Consider the following 15,976-nt stretch of genomic DNA (forward strand, 5'->3'; position numbering starts at 1 on the left):
GCAGCACTGCGCAGGCGCGGGCAGAGGGCCGGTGCCGCTCTTTTTCAGGCCCCGCCCTACGGGTGGCAGCTGCGGTCACTTTTCCTCCGCCAGAAGCCGTCTCCCCCTCTACGAAGCTACGGGGCGGGGCAATCAGCGTTCCGAAAAACCAATGAGCGAGGAGTAAGGGCGGGGCAGTCGCGTTCGATAGGTTGCGGGCGGGGAGAGTCCTGCCCCTTTTCTTTTGCCACTCCCCCCCTTTCCCTCCGCCCGCGGCTGTAACGGTCGCGGCGCGCGGGGCAGCGCGAGCGCGGCGGCGGAGCCAGGTGAGGGGGGGGCGGCGGGCTCCGGCTCCCTCACAGGGCGGGCGCCGGCTGTGGGACAGCCGCCCTCCCTGTGCTCCTTCCTCGGTGAAAACGTCTCTTCTTCTCCGTCCTGGACAGCTCCGTGGTCCCTTCCCGACACCCCCCCCCAGGACCGGCTCCTCAGGGTTAGGTTGTGCCTGCCAGGCGGTTGGGCCTCCCTCCTCCTTGGGTTAACCGCCTTCCCTTCTCCCTTCACCCATGTCACTCTTCTCATCGCCTTCTGGGGGGTGAAGGGGTGCCCCCCACCCCTCACCCTGGCTTCACATCACGTACCCGCCAAGCTCTCCCCTTCCATCGGGTAAAGCGCTGCCCCCCCCGCCCCTTCGTGACCCACCGCTCCCCTTCCTCTTTCTCCTTCGTTTTGCCTTATTTTGCACATGACCCTTCTCAGCCCCCCTCTGCAGGGTCTGTCGTGTGTCCGCTTCTGGAAGAGAGTGGCTAGTAGGATGGCGTGGGGGGGGGGTGTTTGTGAAAGGGTGGTGCTGAGTGAGGTGGGAACGCTTTGGTTGCTTTGTTTTATTTCGAGACCCCACGCGTGAATTTCCCTGTTATAACTGCCTGGCTGTAGTGCTGGAGACTGAGATTTAAACTCGGGGATTTCTGAAACATACCTAAATTAAACGTAATAAGCACTACATTTTGCTAGAAGTGTTTTATTTCTTCACTGAGTGAAATGCTGCTTTTAGTTCATCATCCCATTGTATTCCCAATGTCTATCCTATGTTGTAAAATCTGTATATGTATGTTTTCCAAGAATTAGTGGTTTCTGTGAGCTCTTTGAATCAGTCAAGCAAAAATCTGTAAGAGCTGGCAATCGAGGAGTTAGTATTTGACTGGTGGAGAGAGGCCTTGAATTTCTACAGTGAAGCCTGAGAGCTGTAAACTAGCATCATCAGAGGCAGGAAATTCACTGTCTGAGGTACTCTAATAAGCAGATAAATTAAACCAAAGCTCAGGGTAGATAACGATTGCCATTTATGGAACAGGAATGCTAAGTTTTGAATTACTGCATTTCTGCATGTAGTTGCTCAGTGACCTCTACAGAGGGCAGAAATGAACTGGTTTAGAGTTAAGATTTTTAAAGGGAAATTTTTAGTCTCTGTAGACATAAAGCCAGCGTGTAGGTACCATGGTGACTGGTGCTCTATAAATAACTGCAATGGGGATAACACATGCTCCAGTTGAAAGGCACTGAGCTGCTGCATACCTGGAGAATGTTGCAAACAGGAACTCTCATTTCTCAGGCATGAAGAAAGCCTACAATAACTGTGAGGGTTTTTTAAGTATTGCCTCTCTTACTGCAGGGATGAAACAGAGATACTATTGGGAGGAGAAGCTAATTAAATGTGAAATACTGTGTTATTCTGAATGAAGAGTAGCTAATGTGTATGTACCCTTTGCTTGGTTAGTGGGAATAGGGTTTGGTTTATGCTGATTTAAAATATGGGTTTTTTTTAATTTATTGCCCTGTAGTTCACTGGATAGATAAGATGGAAGATGGCTGCTCTTGAGAAACATCCAGACCTGAGACTCCAGCAGAACAATCCGTCAGGTAAGGAGAGTCCTTTCTTTAAAGCCCTGCTGCTGTTGGATCCTGTTGCAGTTTCTCTGAGGAGACATGTGGCCCTGAGAAGAGTTCTTTACCAAAAGCTTTCTGTTAAAAAACCACTGTCTTATGCCTGCAAAATAAAACAATTGCATGGGTATGCAAGGGTAGAGAATCCTTTGATAATGAACCTATCTCTTGAGTGATAACTGATAAATGGGGAAGAGTTCTTAACAGTTAATGCAAAAATGTATCTTTAATTTAACCAGTTTTGCTGTGTGCCAATGCTGCTGCTCTTAGTCTGAGTACCAGAGTATCAGCTGGGTGTAATATCACCAAACTTATCAAAGCAAGTATAACTTACTGCTTTTGCATTCTGCCTTCCATAACAAGATTGATTTTTTTCAGTCTCCCATTGATATTATTTGGCTTCCCTGTGCTTGCTACCATTTCGTTTTGCAAAAGAGATTTCTTTAGCAGCAATACTGGGAGTCAAGCAAGGATCAGTGTCAGTGTGGGTTTTGGTAGCATGGGGAATTAGGTATGGCCTAAGTATATTAAAAGGCCTTTCAGTCTGTTGGCTAAAACATAAATAACCCTGAATTTTTCTTTCCAGATCCCAGTAGCAGTCAGAAGAGTAATTTCTTGGAGACTGACTGGAAGACACCTATGTTGTCTGTGAAGTTCCAGAGCCGTGTCAGTCGCTGTTCAAGTGTGGCCGACAGCGGGGATGGGGGCATTGGAACCTCGTGCTCAGACAGCACAGAAGGTGATGGTCAGCATGAGATCACACAGTAACAGCCAAAAGCTTTAAGTTTTCTTTAGAAGATCAACAAGCATTAAATAGCCTGATAATACTGAACCCTAGAATGGAAAAAAAACTTGGGGAGAGCAGAATCTGTAATAATGTTTGGAAACTATTTCAAAACCAGTGCCTCAGTACACAGATATGCTGCCTGAAATATAAACAAGTGATTAAGGGACTTGCTGTTTCTTTAAGCTAGCTGGGTGATCTGCAAACTGTAGTAAGCATTTTTAACTGACTAAAAGAGCGACCTTGGTGATTTGCTGGTTCATATTGACCTACAAGTGATTTATCAGAAAGTCTGTCACATGCTTTTTTAAGAAATAATTTATAGGTGCCTCTAGAGACTTCAGATCGCTACACCTTTGTGTGTAAGTCTCTTCAGTGTTAGAGCTCCTTTCTTCTCACTGAAGAATGCTGCAGCCTTGCCCTCAGCTGAGGCATGTTCTGTGAAGTTGCTTGTCCCAGCAATCCTTTCCGCCTGTATTTTCATCTTCACTTGTGAAAGTGTCATAAACCATTACTGATTCACTGATTCTTCTTTCAGGAGCGAGGAATTTTTTGTTGTTCTTTAAAACAATGCACTTACACACATGCATGTGTTTCACAAGCTGCCCTGAGCCTTTTGAATGAGCTATAGATCTTAATAATGTGTGAGTTGAAATGAAGGCTTTTGATAAAGTCTGGCTTGTGGAAATATTGCTAGAAATACTACTAGAGCACATGTTTAAGTGTCCCATCTAGCCCCTCTCAAGATAATAAAACATCCAGTTGCATGCTGAGGGCAGGGGAGATAATGATGGCTCTTTCAGAAATTGCCATTCTGAATGTCTGTAATGTTGTAACCTTGTTTGCAAGAGCTGAGGCTGAATTGTGGCATGACAGCTGGCTGAAGCACGCCGACTTTCAGGTCAGTACATTAGTCAGAAATGTTGTGATGACCCTTAGCACAGCCAAGGAACTGATTGCAGCATCCGCACGTGGCGTGCTGGTCAGAGAACTCGAGTTCCTGATAGTGATACTGGGCTATAAATTTAGGGGCTGTAAAAGGAAATTGTACTGTCTCTTCTGTTTGCCAAGGTGAATGTGCTTGTGACTGCTTGGTAGCATGGTGTTCTCTGGACTTCCGAGGCACAGCCAAGTAACCTCTAAGATTTTTCTCCCCTTCCTGCTCATTTTTGAGGAGATGGTCTTGTGTTGTGCCTTTATTGTGATAGTTTTCCTGCCGTTCGATAATGGCCTTTGCAGAATCTGGTTTCAGTCATATTCAAATCGTAACCTTTTATTCCTTCTTGTAACAGTGCTTTGAGGTTACAAACAGGTGGAAGGGTGACCTTGCAGTCCTGATGTTGGATTAAAGAAATATCATGTGAGGATGGGCATTTAGCCAAACCCATGAAGAAAATGAGTCTGTGTATCTGGGAGAAACCTGGAATTGTTGCGATACACAATGTATTGGGACGAGGAGTGGGAACAGGCACTGTTTGCCTTTCTCAGCTCTTGCTGTTGCTGTATTGAAATCTGAGAGTTGCTAAGAATAACCCCGTATTTCCATGTAGCCAGGTTTGGTGCCTTTCTGACAGGACAGGCACACGGGCTGGGGTGCGTGCGCTGAACTCTATCTCATTTCCTGTGGCAATAAGGCAAGAGCCATTACTCTAACCTCTAGAAAAAGCTCTTTTGCTGCAGTGTCCTGGAGGAGTTCGAAGGTCAGCAGCTTGGTGATCTAGTGTTCAGCTATGTTTGAAGCTCATCATGGGCTTAGTGAAGGCTCCAGTTAGCTTTGGTTACGGTTCAGACTCGCTGAGCTGTGGGACGGGCAGAACAGAATCAAGGTCTCAGTGTTCAGCTGAGTAAGTTTCAGCCTTTTTATTCAATTTAAAGGACTTGATTTCTAAACCTATAGAAAGATAACCGTATTGATTTAAGATTATACTAGAGTAGCTTAAAAACAAGGGATTAAAAATGTGTACTGAATTAAACTTGGATTCTCCCTTTGGTTTATGGTGGTAGGAAAATGTCAGCAATGTAGTGAGGGGGAATATAGGTGTGCCTTAGTCTTGCTGTTGGTGCATAGGAGGACATGTTCAGGGGGAAAAGAATCGGTTTTTTTTTAAATTCTTTCTGAAAGTTCAGCAGAGGGGTAGCTGTTTGTGTCAGAATATTTTCAGGATTGTAATTAGAGCATCACTCTTCTTCTTTCCCTAGATTTCTGCAATTCCAGTAACGGTTCCTCATTCCAGCCCATCAAAACCCAAGTGACCATCCCAACAGCCCATGTTATGCCTTCTACGTTGGGTGCCTCGCCCTCCAAGCTGTGCTCTGCAGGAGACCAGAGCTGTTCGCAGAGTACTTCAAAAACTGCTATGCCAGGATCTGCTTCTGAACACACAGGGCTCATGAGAAATGGAGATTTTAATGCCGGGAAGTCTTCTCAGGTGCCACCCAGGGATCTCTTGCGTCTCTACAGGACTTCAGGGGAAAATGGTTTTGAGCAATCCTGGCATCCTGTTTCTGATCACATGAGAACAGAAGATACTTGGAAGTTTGACACCCCTGCCATTGAGCACACCCTTAACCAGTCTCTCTTTCTGGATAGTTTGTGCACTGACCCTCTCCGCAGGTTCCAGAAGTTCAATCCAAACTCTGGGGCAGCTGAGGCAGGAAAGGACCATTATAAGGTGCTGCCAGAGAGTAAGCAAGTGGCAGGGGCTAATGGTGTCTGTGAGCCCCAAGACGGAACATGGCCGAGTGGGAGCAGACTGATGCCAACGGGACTCCAGGCCAACAATTTCTTTTCAAAACCTGTAAATCCTTCATCTCGAGCATGGATGCAAGAAGCCTGCACACTACATCCGCACGAGAGCGTCTGCGAGCTTAGTGCTTGGAAACAGCAGCTGGAGAAAGTGCGATTGCAAATAGAGCAAATGCAGGTAGGGAGCTGCTTGTATGTATGTATGAGTTTGAAACCCTTCCTGTCACTTTAGTCATGAATCATTGTCACAGACTTTTGAAGCAAGGAGGAAAATGTCTCATGCTTCTCCCTGTCTTACACCAGAAGTCTCTTAATGGTCTGTTTTTACAGCATGTGGTGTCACAGGTATCATTTGACACACTGCTTATGTAGAGCAGCCCTGTATTATGTTACAGCACTGCACAATGGTTCAGATCAAGAGGTGAAATATCCTGTCTGCTAGAAACTGCAAAGAAAAAGCATGTCAAGAAGTTCTTAACAGTTTCTAGAATAACCATATTCTGTATCTAACGTTAGGAAACAGACTTTTTTGAAAAGATGTATAAAACTAACTGCAGTTTATTAGATGGAAACAGTTTGTTTATCACCTCCAACCAGCTGTACCCTAACAGAGACAAATTGTTTCCAGCAAGCTAGCATAGTGGTCTAAAATTATTTGTTAATCTCCAGTTGTGCTTGGGCAAAGTTACTTGTTCTTGGACATCGACGGAGACTGAAATAGCTATGTCCTGGCATGCAGATGAGCACACAGTGTGCAAAATAGCTCTAGCAATGTTGCAATTACCTCTGTGGATCACAAACCTTTCCCTCCTCACTTTGTCTCCTCTTTCAGTTACAAAATGGAGGCGTCTGCCACCATCCCTCGATGTATTCTGCTTCGCTGCCTACACCTGATCCAGCTCAGTGGATCAATATCCTGAACTCCAATGAAAACCTACTCAAGGAGAAAGAGCTCCTCATTGACAGGTGAGAGTTTGATCCTGACATGTACTTTAAGGACTCCAGTGCATTTCCTTTTGGAAAGGGAGGGTTTTGAAAGTACCAAGGAAAGCTTGTATCTCAGAGTCCCTTTTACCTGATAGAGCTTTTTTGTTGCAAAGAACAATATAATGACCTTTGAGAACAGCCTATTTTTTTCATGAGGTCTCCTCCCCTTCCTCTTGGATCCTGAAGCATTCAAATAAATCCATTTTGATTGTGGTTTTCTGTGTTTTATAAGGGTTAAAGATTTCTGGTTACATCACGATCATTTGGAATGTCAGTACTACTGCCTTTTTGCTTGAGGACTTTCTGGGACCTCTTTGATATCTTTATTTTAAATTTATTCTTTGTGAATTTGGGCTGGCAAACAACACTTCTCATACCCAACACTAGTGGTCCACTTCAGCATTTGGACTGTAAACTCTTTTTCTGCTTGCTCATTTTGAGTCCTGTGATGTCTGTTCATTTCACTCATAAGCTCTACAGCCAAGCTGGATCCTCCAAAGCATGCAAGGCTTGTGTGTTTTATCTATAATCATTTCTGGGGGGGAGACTTTGAAGGGAGGGGAGGGAAGAAAAGGTAATACCAATTGTAAAAACAAACAAACAAAAAACCCAAAAAAACCAAAAACAAAAACAAAAAAACAAGTCACTGTTTGTCTTGCAGATTTCTCTGCAGTGTTGCAGAGTTGTCTTTTTATTCTGCTTGTCACTTTATGGAGTGTTAGAGTTGTGGCACTGTTCCTGTTGTATTGCTCTCTGCTACCATTGAAAACAAGGTGTATGTTTGATAATGGTGTATTACCGGTTTTTGGGGGTTTTTTTACAGACAAAGACAACACATATCCCAGTTGGAGCAGAAGGTCCGGGAAAGTGAACTGCAGGTTCACAGTGCCCTGCTTGGCTGTCCAGCACCCTACGGAGATGTCTACATGTTGAGAATGCAGGTAATTGGGTGCAACAGTGTGTCAGTAAGAAATATGTATTGAATCCAGCAGGCATTTCTCACTAGGTGTTTCCTGAGTAGGAGGGCTATGCAGAGTAAAATTAACCTTTGTATGGGGTCCCGGTTGCCTGTCATCTCTGAGATCTTCTGTGTGTCTTCAGATTTCAAACCCTGAAGTACTACAGTTTATTTAGAAGCTGTGCTAGTGATGCAAATGCCTGACAGGACTGACAAATGCTATTTCAGATACTGCAGGAAGTAGGAGGGCTGAGGACACAGCTCTGAGACAGCGCAGGTGCTTAGTGCCAGTTTGTAACTAACTGAATTCATAGGCTGTCTCTGTTTGCAGGAGCTGCAGCGGGAGAACACGTTTCTTCGAGCACAGTTCACAGAGAAGACTGAATCCCTCAGTAAGGAAAAGATTGAATTGGAGAGAAAACTCGCCGCTGCAGAGGTGGATGCAAAGCTGATCCGGGAGTCACTGAAAGAAACTGTGCAGAAACATGCAGAGGAGTTAAAGAAACAGGAAGAAAGGGTATGATCCCATTGCTCAGGTGTTTTTTTCTTCAAGAAGCTAAAAGTCAATATAGTGCCTAGGTGAAAGTTTTCTGGGGCAATGTGTTATTGTAGGTATTTTCTGATCTCCTTGTAGAATTTTTTGTTTATAAGCAAAAGCCCTTCCTCCTGCAGTTAGAAATATTTCAATACCTCTTCTTTTAAACAGAGAAGAAGCCTGTCTTTAAGTGAGCAGAAATGCTGCTGAGTTAAGGTGATCTTGTATTTTGATGTTGAGTGCTGTACAAAAAGGTAAATAAGTGGGCTCACAGAGGACTGAAGAATGGACAAGAACTTATATAAACTAAACTTTTATATAACTGTCCCTGCAGGTAAAGGGAAGAGACAAACACATTAATAATCTCAAAAAGAAATGCCAGAAGGAATCTGAACAAAACAGGGAGAGACAACAGAGAATCGAGACCCTGGAACGATACCTGGCTGATCTACCAACCCTTGAGGACCACCAGAAACAGAGTCAAAAGGTAAAACTTCCTCTGAATTGTGATGACGGCTCTTCACATACTTGCTCAGATGACTTTTCTACAGCTGCAGATAATAGCCTGTACAGCTGCCCAAGTAAAGTTGTAGTCTGGCCTTCTCGGAGGAGGAAAGTTCTGAGCTATAGCTGAGAACTGTCACATAGGTAGTAAAAATCGGCATTGCAAATGTAGGTGAAATGTGGTGTGTGTTGGGAAACCCCTGGGAGATCTCTAGAGTGTTATGATGGTCTTTGTTGCAGCTGAAGGAATCTGAACTGAAGAGTACTGCTATGCAGGAAACAGTGCTGGCACTGGAAACAGAGCTTGGAGATGTCCGGGCTGCTTTCAGGGAGCAAGAGATGCAGCTAGAAACCCAAAAACACAAGGAGCTGGAGCTTCTTTCCACTGTGCGCAGGTAAAAATCAGGAGGATTAGAATAAACTTCATCTTAGCACTGAACTAATTGCAGCACAAGAACAGTGATGATTCAGCACAGCCACTGTCCCGCCTGTCAGAACCAGATTATCGTGGATTTGTGATGATTATGTTGAATGCTCACCAAAATACCGTGTTTGAATTCTGCATGCCAGCAGGGGAGGGTGGGAGCAGAACCACGTGGCTGAAAGTGGGGCCCTGTTTTGTCACCCGGGTTTGTCTGTCTCCTCAGGTTATTGCTCTCAACCATAACTCCTTGCAAAATGGATCTATGTAGTCTGCAATCATTGTGTCTCTGCAAATGTGCCAATATCTTGGGGAGGGCTGTGTCCAGGGAGAGGGATTCCTTCTGTCACAGCCCTGGCAGTTTGCAAGCTGGGATGCAAACAGGGCAACACTGGCATCTGATATGAAAATCATTTGCCTCCTCGTCCTGCTTAGTGATGGGAACACCCTTAAAGAAAGCTGGTTTTTGCATGGTGTTCTGCTAATTTCAGCTTGCAGGACAAGGTGCAGCAGTGTGTAAAGAATACAGAGAGAGGACCCTCTGCCCAGGATGGGGAGAGACAGAAAATAGAAAATGACTCTTTGAAGAAAGAATGTGACTGCCTCAGAAAGGTAACAGGCTGTGTCAAATGGGAATCACACGGTTTTTCCTTCCACTGAGTCACACCGGGCACTAAGATGGTATCGGGGACTTTTGCAGTTGTAGGCAGTCACAATTGCACTGAAGCAGCAGTTCCTGGAATTCCCAGCTGAGGGGTTTTAAAAGCATAACCATGCACTCCTACAGTAACATGGGAGAGAAGTTGCAGAATGCAAAGAGGGGAGAGGAAAACCACAAGAATGCAACTTCTCCAGTCTGTTTTTAGCTGATACTTCTAATGGTGCCTTTTATCAGGTGCCTTTCATCAGGGAATCTAAGTCCACTACTAACAGAAGCGGTGATTAAAGTAGTAAATGGGCAGGAAAGAGAAGGAGAAGGGATGCTGTCCTACTAAAGGAGAAATCCTGGTGGTATTACTGAGTCTGTATGACCAGTTCTGATGCCTCTGCTTTTGACTCCAGATTGTGGACAAACAGCAGAAGAAGATGGAGCAGTTGTCCTTGCAAGTAAAGGTGAGAGGTGACTGCAGAGAGACCTAGAACTTGAGAATCTTCTGTGAAGTGAGTTAGACTTACTACTTTCCCATGGTCTGTTCTAGAACCTGGAAGAACAGGTGGCCCAGGAAGAGGGGACAAGCCAAGCTCTGAAAGAGGAGGCGATGAGGAGAGAAAATGCACTGCAGCAGCTCCGGACTGCTGTGAAAGAGGTCAGAGCAGGAGTGTTTAGAGTGCTCGAGCATAGCAGTTGAATGAACAATGGATTGTCTTTTAGCAAGACCCTTAATTTGCAGTCAGCAGCACAAGCTCTCCTGCTTCCTGCTAGTCAGTTGCCCTGTCAGTGCTCTGAAAGGAGCTCTTTGCTCAAAAGCAGGAGGAGAAAGGCAGTTTCTGCCTTGGGAACTTCAGCTGGGGCTGCTGGATATGGTAGAGGACACTGAACTTGCCAGCTGGGGGCAGCAAGGCGGTGAGCAGGAATTCAAACTCGACTACAGCCCTGGCTGAAGGGCAGGGCTGAGCCCCACTCTCAAGCCTAAAGGAAGCCAAGCACAATGGCAGCCCTTGAGGGAAGGGATGGCCAGTGTTGGGGTGAGCGGCCGGTGCACAACCTCCTGGAAGCTTATTTTGTTGCATCATGCCTCGGCAGGGACAGTGCAGCGTCATGGGGTGCTTCCTGTCTGAGCCAGGAAAGTCAAATGCTCACACCTTGTAGGACTGACACTTGCTCATCTGGCAAGAGTCTAGAGGGCCTGATGTAAACCAGCTCCTCCTGCCCTCAGTGCTCCCGTCATCATCGAGCAGTTGTTAAGTTGCTTTAAGTTTGCTAGTTCTGTACCAAGTGACCACTAACCTGCTGTGTCCATTTGTTCAGCTTTCAGTGCAGAACCAGGATCTCATTGAGAAGAACCTGACCCTTCAGGAACGACTGCGGCAGGCAGAGCTAATAACCCAGCCCCTGCCTGCTGAGACAGCCCGCCTCGCCCAGGAGTTGCACAGCGAGCTGGCCAGTTGTCTGCAGGATCTGCAGTCTGTCTACAGCATTGTCACTCAGAGGGCTCAGGGCAAGGATCCCAACCTCTCTCTGCTCCTGGGCATTCGCTGTAAGTGTGCGGAGTGGTGGCAGAGCAAACCTTTTGTGCCTGTGCTGTGACAGAATTAAATAACTCGCATATAATATAGCATGGAAGGTTCTTATCTTTCTGGGGTTCTGAACCTTCTTTCTGTGGTTAGCTAACTCTAAAGGTGCATGCTGTAATAACTAAACGTTAAGTAGTACCTCTTTTGCAAATGTGTGTTGGGTTTTTCTGGCTCACTTGCAAATGTGTGTGATCCTTGGTCAGAATTGCCTGTGAGGTAACTCCCTTTTCTGACTCCACAGCTGTTCAGTACTCCACTAAGGAGAAAGACGACTTGCTGAGCCCTGACGGACTTGCAAAGAAACTGGTGGAGGTAAAACAGCTTCACAAAGAGGTGGAGGACTTAAGGACGGCAATATCTGACAGATATGCTCAGGACATGGGAGACAACTGCATCACCCAGTAAAGGACACTTCCCAAAGTAAGACAGGAAATGAAGACTTGAAACCCTCAGGAGTCTAGAGCTCCTACAACCCAAAACCTATTCAGCACTTTACCATCCCCTTGCTCGGGTACAAGATGTGTGACTTATCCAATCTGTGAGAAATCAGGGGTTTGTTGCCAGAAGTGTTTAGCTTCTGACTGGCTAACTGGAATCGTTCAGGGCTTCTGTGTCGGCCTTTGCAGTAGCTTTGATCTTGTGGAATGTGTTTATGCTGTGTTTGCTGGAGCTGGTGTGGTCTCTGATGCTGTGAGATGAATTCTGAATTGCCTTCCAGGCATGTCAAATGCTGAACATGCAAATGTGACAGTTAAAATCATCACTAAAAGGAAATGTATGCCCTGGTCTTTCTGATAAATTCTCTGCACAGATCCTGTGTGACTAGTAAGACCAGAGGATTATCAGAGAGTTCAGGGGATATCTGTGGACTTCACAGGCAAGCAGGTGTGCCAGTTATACTACTGCTAATTACATCAAGGTGCTACAGGCTCCTCAGATGCTGTGTGCACAGTTCTGGCTTGGATGCTTGTGTAGCCATTCATGGAGCAGGACCTGCTTTCCTCGGGTAAATGCAACTGGAGTCTTTCAGTAGCCAACAGGAGTTGGAGAATAAAGCAACACTAAAAGAAGACTCTGAAAACGCTCCCCCTGGGCACTGTTACCCCAGAAGCCTTAAGCCTTTTATCCCCCTGAAATAGCATTCTGAGTGTGGGTATGATTCAGGCTGCAGAGGAAGTGGATTGATGCTGAAGTGCCTTAATGTGCTAGAGAAACCTCCTGTCCCCACACTGCTTCGTGCCTAATGTATCTGCTGGCAGGGTGAGGAACTGCTGTTTCTCGTAGCAGCCTTGAGAGCCATCGCAAACCATCCTGGGGAGCCTTGAATGTCTGTAACCCCTCCCAGAGCTGCAGAGAGCCTCTGTGCCCCCAAGGGACCCTGCTGCAGGCCAGCAGGGAGACACCTCTCCTTGGCTCTCTGCTTACTGCTTGATAGGGAGAAAGCCATTCTGGTCCTAACATGGCAGGGTGGTACAGCTGGATCTGAGAGCTCTACCTGATGCCTGCAAGGCAGTGACCACTCGGGCTTTGTTGTAGCCTTGCCCCTTGTTCTCTGGGAGCTTCCTGCTCTGCTAAATAATGGGATTTCTAAATAAATCAGCATCGGATGCAGTTCACTTTATCACAACCCTCCTTAACCATAGTGGCAACTTTACAGTCCTGAGCGCTTGTTTGTGACAACGCTGTGGTGCTGAGGGTGGAACTTCTTTGGTTTTCAGCTTGAGTTAAGAGCAAGATACTATGTTAGTTTTTTAACAGGGGGGAGAATACTGCTGAAACTCCTGCTGTTTGGTTGCTCATGGTTCATGCTGGGGCTGTGAGCCCTAGGTTTGGGAGAAATGCGTTTGTTATTCCTTTGTGTTAAAATGTAAGACCAAATCTGTTTTGTTCTTAGCGTTTGGCCACCATGGGTGTGATGGTGGCAAAAAATTGGTTAGTTTGCTGTCCTGAGTTATGCCCTGCATGGCATGGGGAGAGAGTGCAGCAGCGTCTGCTGGGCAGCCGGCTGTCTGTCCTGTTCTTTCCGCATCTGGTGTATTACATTTCTGGCTGTTTCTGTTCCCAGGCTGCTGTTGCCACGTACTGAGCTAAATGTGGGCCAAGGCTATTTCTTGAAGTCATTTGTCCTGACTGCTGGGAGCTCTCTAGGCACTGGGGTGCAGAACAGCACCAGCTGTGAGAATTGCTCTCTCCTGCAGGTTAGCAGGGTGCTGTTTAGCACCATCCCCTTTCCCTGCATTTTCTTTGGGGTGCAAGACCTAGTTCCCAGGTGCTGTACGGGGACACGTTTTCCCTCTGCCACCGCAGAGCCGGCTGTGAAACGAGATCGTGGCTGAAACCCCATCTTAGCTGATGCTTGGAGCCTCACGCCTGGCCCGGTCCCAGCAGCTGGGGCTGCCCGGCGCGCATGTTCCTCTCTGCGAGGAAATGTCCTCTCGTCATCCTCCTGCAGAACTGGACCCCTCTGGCTAAGATGGTGATCCCATCTGCTGTACGTGACTGCTGCTCTCCAGGCAGGGGAAATCTTGGACCTTTCTTTACAGAGCACCCCAGAACCTGGCACCAGGGCCACCTTCCCACCCTGTCCCACATTCTCGCCCCGCCGTCTGTCCGGCGCTGCGTGTCGCGTCGGGCGCAGTGTATTTCTACCAGCCTTTGTCTCACCCACTCGTTTGTACTGAGTATTTTGAGTATAAAATAAAGCTGCTCTGCTTCACTCCTCCAAAGCGGTCCCGTACGGATGGGGGCGGGCTGCCCGGGGCCGGGCCCCGCCGACGCCGCATGCCCGGGCCCGCCGGCCCCATTGGTCCCCGCAGTCACATGCCGGGCGGCGGCGGGGCCGCCCGTTCCCTCCCTCCGAGCCTCCCTCCGCCGGGCTGAGCGCAGGGGAGCGGCCGCGATCGCAGCATGAGCACCCTCAAGGTCTACAGCACCTCGGTGACCGGCTCCCGGGAGGTGAGCGGTGGCCGCGGCGGGGATCCGGGCTCCGGCGGGGCAGGGCTGGGTGTCCCGGGAGATCTTCTTTCTTCCCTGGGGTGGGCGTCTCTTCCCCGTGGAGCTGCGAAGCCCCCCTCCCCGCCCCATCCCAGATGCATCTTCCTCTGCTCACGCTGCGCCGTCCCCTTCTTCCCCCGAAACCATCCCGCCGTGCTGGGTGTCCCCCGTCCGTCCCCCCCCACGCAGGACCAAGCCTCGTCCGTGGCCAGGTGGGGTCTGGACCGTGGCCCGTAAAGAGCGGTCGCTCCCTGAGCGCTGTGCGGAGCGTGGCTGGCACGCAGGGGTGGGTGCCGGCCCTTTGGGCTCCTCTCTAGCTCCCCATAACCTGCCTTTCCCGCCCGGGTTCCAGATCAAATCCCAACAGAGCGAAGTAACCAGAATCCTCGATGGGAAAAACATCAAGTATGAGCTGGTGGATATCTCCCAGGATAACGCTCTCCGGGAGGAGATGAGGGCAAAGGCAGGCAATCCCAAAGCCATCCCGCCCCAGATTGTCAATGGAGACCACTACTGCGGGGTAAGGCTCGTGCTCTGCACGGGGGATAAGCACCACGGAGGTTGGGTGGTGGGCAATAATCCCATCCCCTTGTTTTTGCTACGAATGATGTCAAGACGCCTTTCAAAAGGTGTCTCTCATAAGATGTGCAGACAAAGCGCTGATGGGGTTAACGGGCATTTGGAGCTTGATGGCTTCCGAAAAATGGGACCTGTGCAGGGGAGCTCTGGGTGACCTGTGGGCGGGGGGGGCTGCACTGTTCAGGGCTGTCCCTGCTTCGCCCTGTCATCCTCCACTCGACTGACTGGCACCAGCACTGTGAACCAGTTTGTGCTGCATGCTCAGGGGGGACCCCGTGCCGCCTGACCGGCGGGAGAATACAGCTCACCCTTGCCTTGTGAGCAACCGTGTGGCTTTTCCCTGCAGGACTACGAGCTCTTTGTGGAAGCAGTGGAGCAAAACACCCTGCAGGAGTTCCTGAAGCTGGCCTGAGCCCCGGGCTCCCCTCCCATCCTGGACTCTACCTGCATTCCTGAGCACCCTCATCTCCGACCACCTTCACTTCCAGGTTGTCAGCGCTGTCCTGGCACCGCGACTTGTATCCCAGCACCGGGAAACCCATGACCAAAACTACTCATTGCAGCTGCCTACGATTCCCTCCTGCCTAACCCTGATATCATCTCAGAGGGATCCAAAGAAAGTCTGACGCTCGCTGCGCACGGCCTTTGAACAAAGCTGGGCCTGGCTCACACCGCAGCTTCCAGTGCCTCTGTAAACAGCAAAGCCTCTGGGGCTGTGTGAAGTGCAGCCGTCCGTCAGCCCTCTCCTCTGCAGGGAGAGCTTCTGCTTCAGGAGGGAAGGGCTTAGGGTTGCATGTTACTTCCCACTTCTCCCAGCTGCTGTTTAAATTGTAAATCCTGCTGCCTCACTACTTTTTTCTTTTCCTTTTTTTCATTTTTTTCATCTCAACTGCAGAGATTATGGCAACTAAGTCGATTTTTTTGTTTGTTTGTTTTAATTTAACGCAAAAATACTGCACAGAGCTGGGGTCTGACCACCCACCACCGAGAAGGCCGGGGCTGGGGGCGAAGGCCGGTGTCGCTCAGCAGGTTGCCTGGGGGGATGGATGGGCCTAGAAGTGGGACCTGGGCTGCTCTGTCTGCCCTCCGCCGCGATGTGGTGCCAGGGCTCCCTTGTGAGCGTTAATGGCTCAGGGCTGCTCCGGAACAGCTGATGCTCCAGCTGTCTTATCTCTCCTCTTTGAGTGGGCTTTTTTGCAACCCAGACCAAGTGCATTTTGTTTTCCTGCCAAAAAGCAAGTTTATAACCAGTGTTGTCTTCCAAGATGCTATTAAATGTTACTGTACCTTTCACATCGGTACTCGTGGGTTTC

At 48.3% G+C, this 15,976-nt stretch overlaps 2 protein-coding genes across 3 annotated transcripts; both read left to right on the forward strand.

Moving 5' to 3' along the window:
• Nucleotides 1–258: 258 nt before the first annotated feature.
• On the forward strand, nt 259–13,781 carry CEP85 (centrosomal protein 85). 2 transcript variants are annotated; one of them, XM_049819661.1, is made up of 14 exons: nt 259–305; nt 1,818–1,896; nt 2,507–2,659; nt 4,904–5,628; nt 6,283–6,416; nt 7,261–7,378; nt 7,727–7,912; nt 8,265–8,417; nt 8,675–8,829; nt 9,347–9,467; nt 9,918–9,968; nt 10,055–10,162; nt 10,825–11,053; nt 11,332–13,781. In XM_049819661.1, the coding sequence occupies exons 2-14, from the start codon at nt 1,842–1,844 to the stop codon at nt 11,493–11,495; spliced, it is 2,352 nt and encodes a 783-aa protein (XP_049675618.1). In that variant the 5' UTR covers nt 259–305; nt 1,818–1,841; the 3' UTR covers nt 11,496–13,781. The 2 variants fall into 2 exon arrangements, with proteins under 2 accessions (XP_049675618.1, XP_049675619.1); XM_049819662.1 differs by lacking the exon at nt 259–305 and adding an exon at nt 1,619–1,730.
• A 128-nt stretch (nt 13,782–13,909) lies between these two features.
• Nucleotides 13,910–15,956, forward strand: SH3BGRL3 (SH3 domain binding glutamate rich protein like 3). Its single transcript, XM_049819671.1, has 3 exons — nt 13,910–14,045; nt 14,437–14,604; nt 15,010–15,956. The coding sequence occupies exons 1-3, from the start codon at nt 13,998–14,000 to the stop codon at nt 15,073–15,075; spliced, it is 282 nt and encodes a 93-aa protein (XP_049675628.1). The 5' UTR covers nt 13,910–13,997; the 3' UTR covers nt 15,076–15,956.
• Nucleotides 15,957–15,976: the final 20 nt, after the last annotated feature.

Source organism: Accipiter gentilis, chromosome 17 (assembly GCF_929443795.1).
Source record: "Accipiter gentilis chromosome 17, bAccGen1.1, whole genome shotgun sequence".
In the NCBI taxonomy this organism is placed as follows: Eukaryota; Metazoa; Chordata; class Aves; order Accipitriformes; family Accipitridae; genus Astur; species Astur gentilis.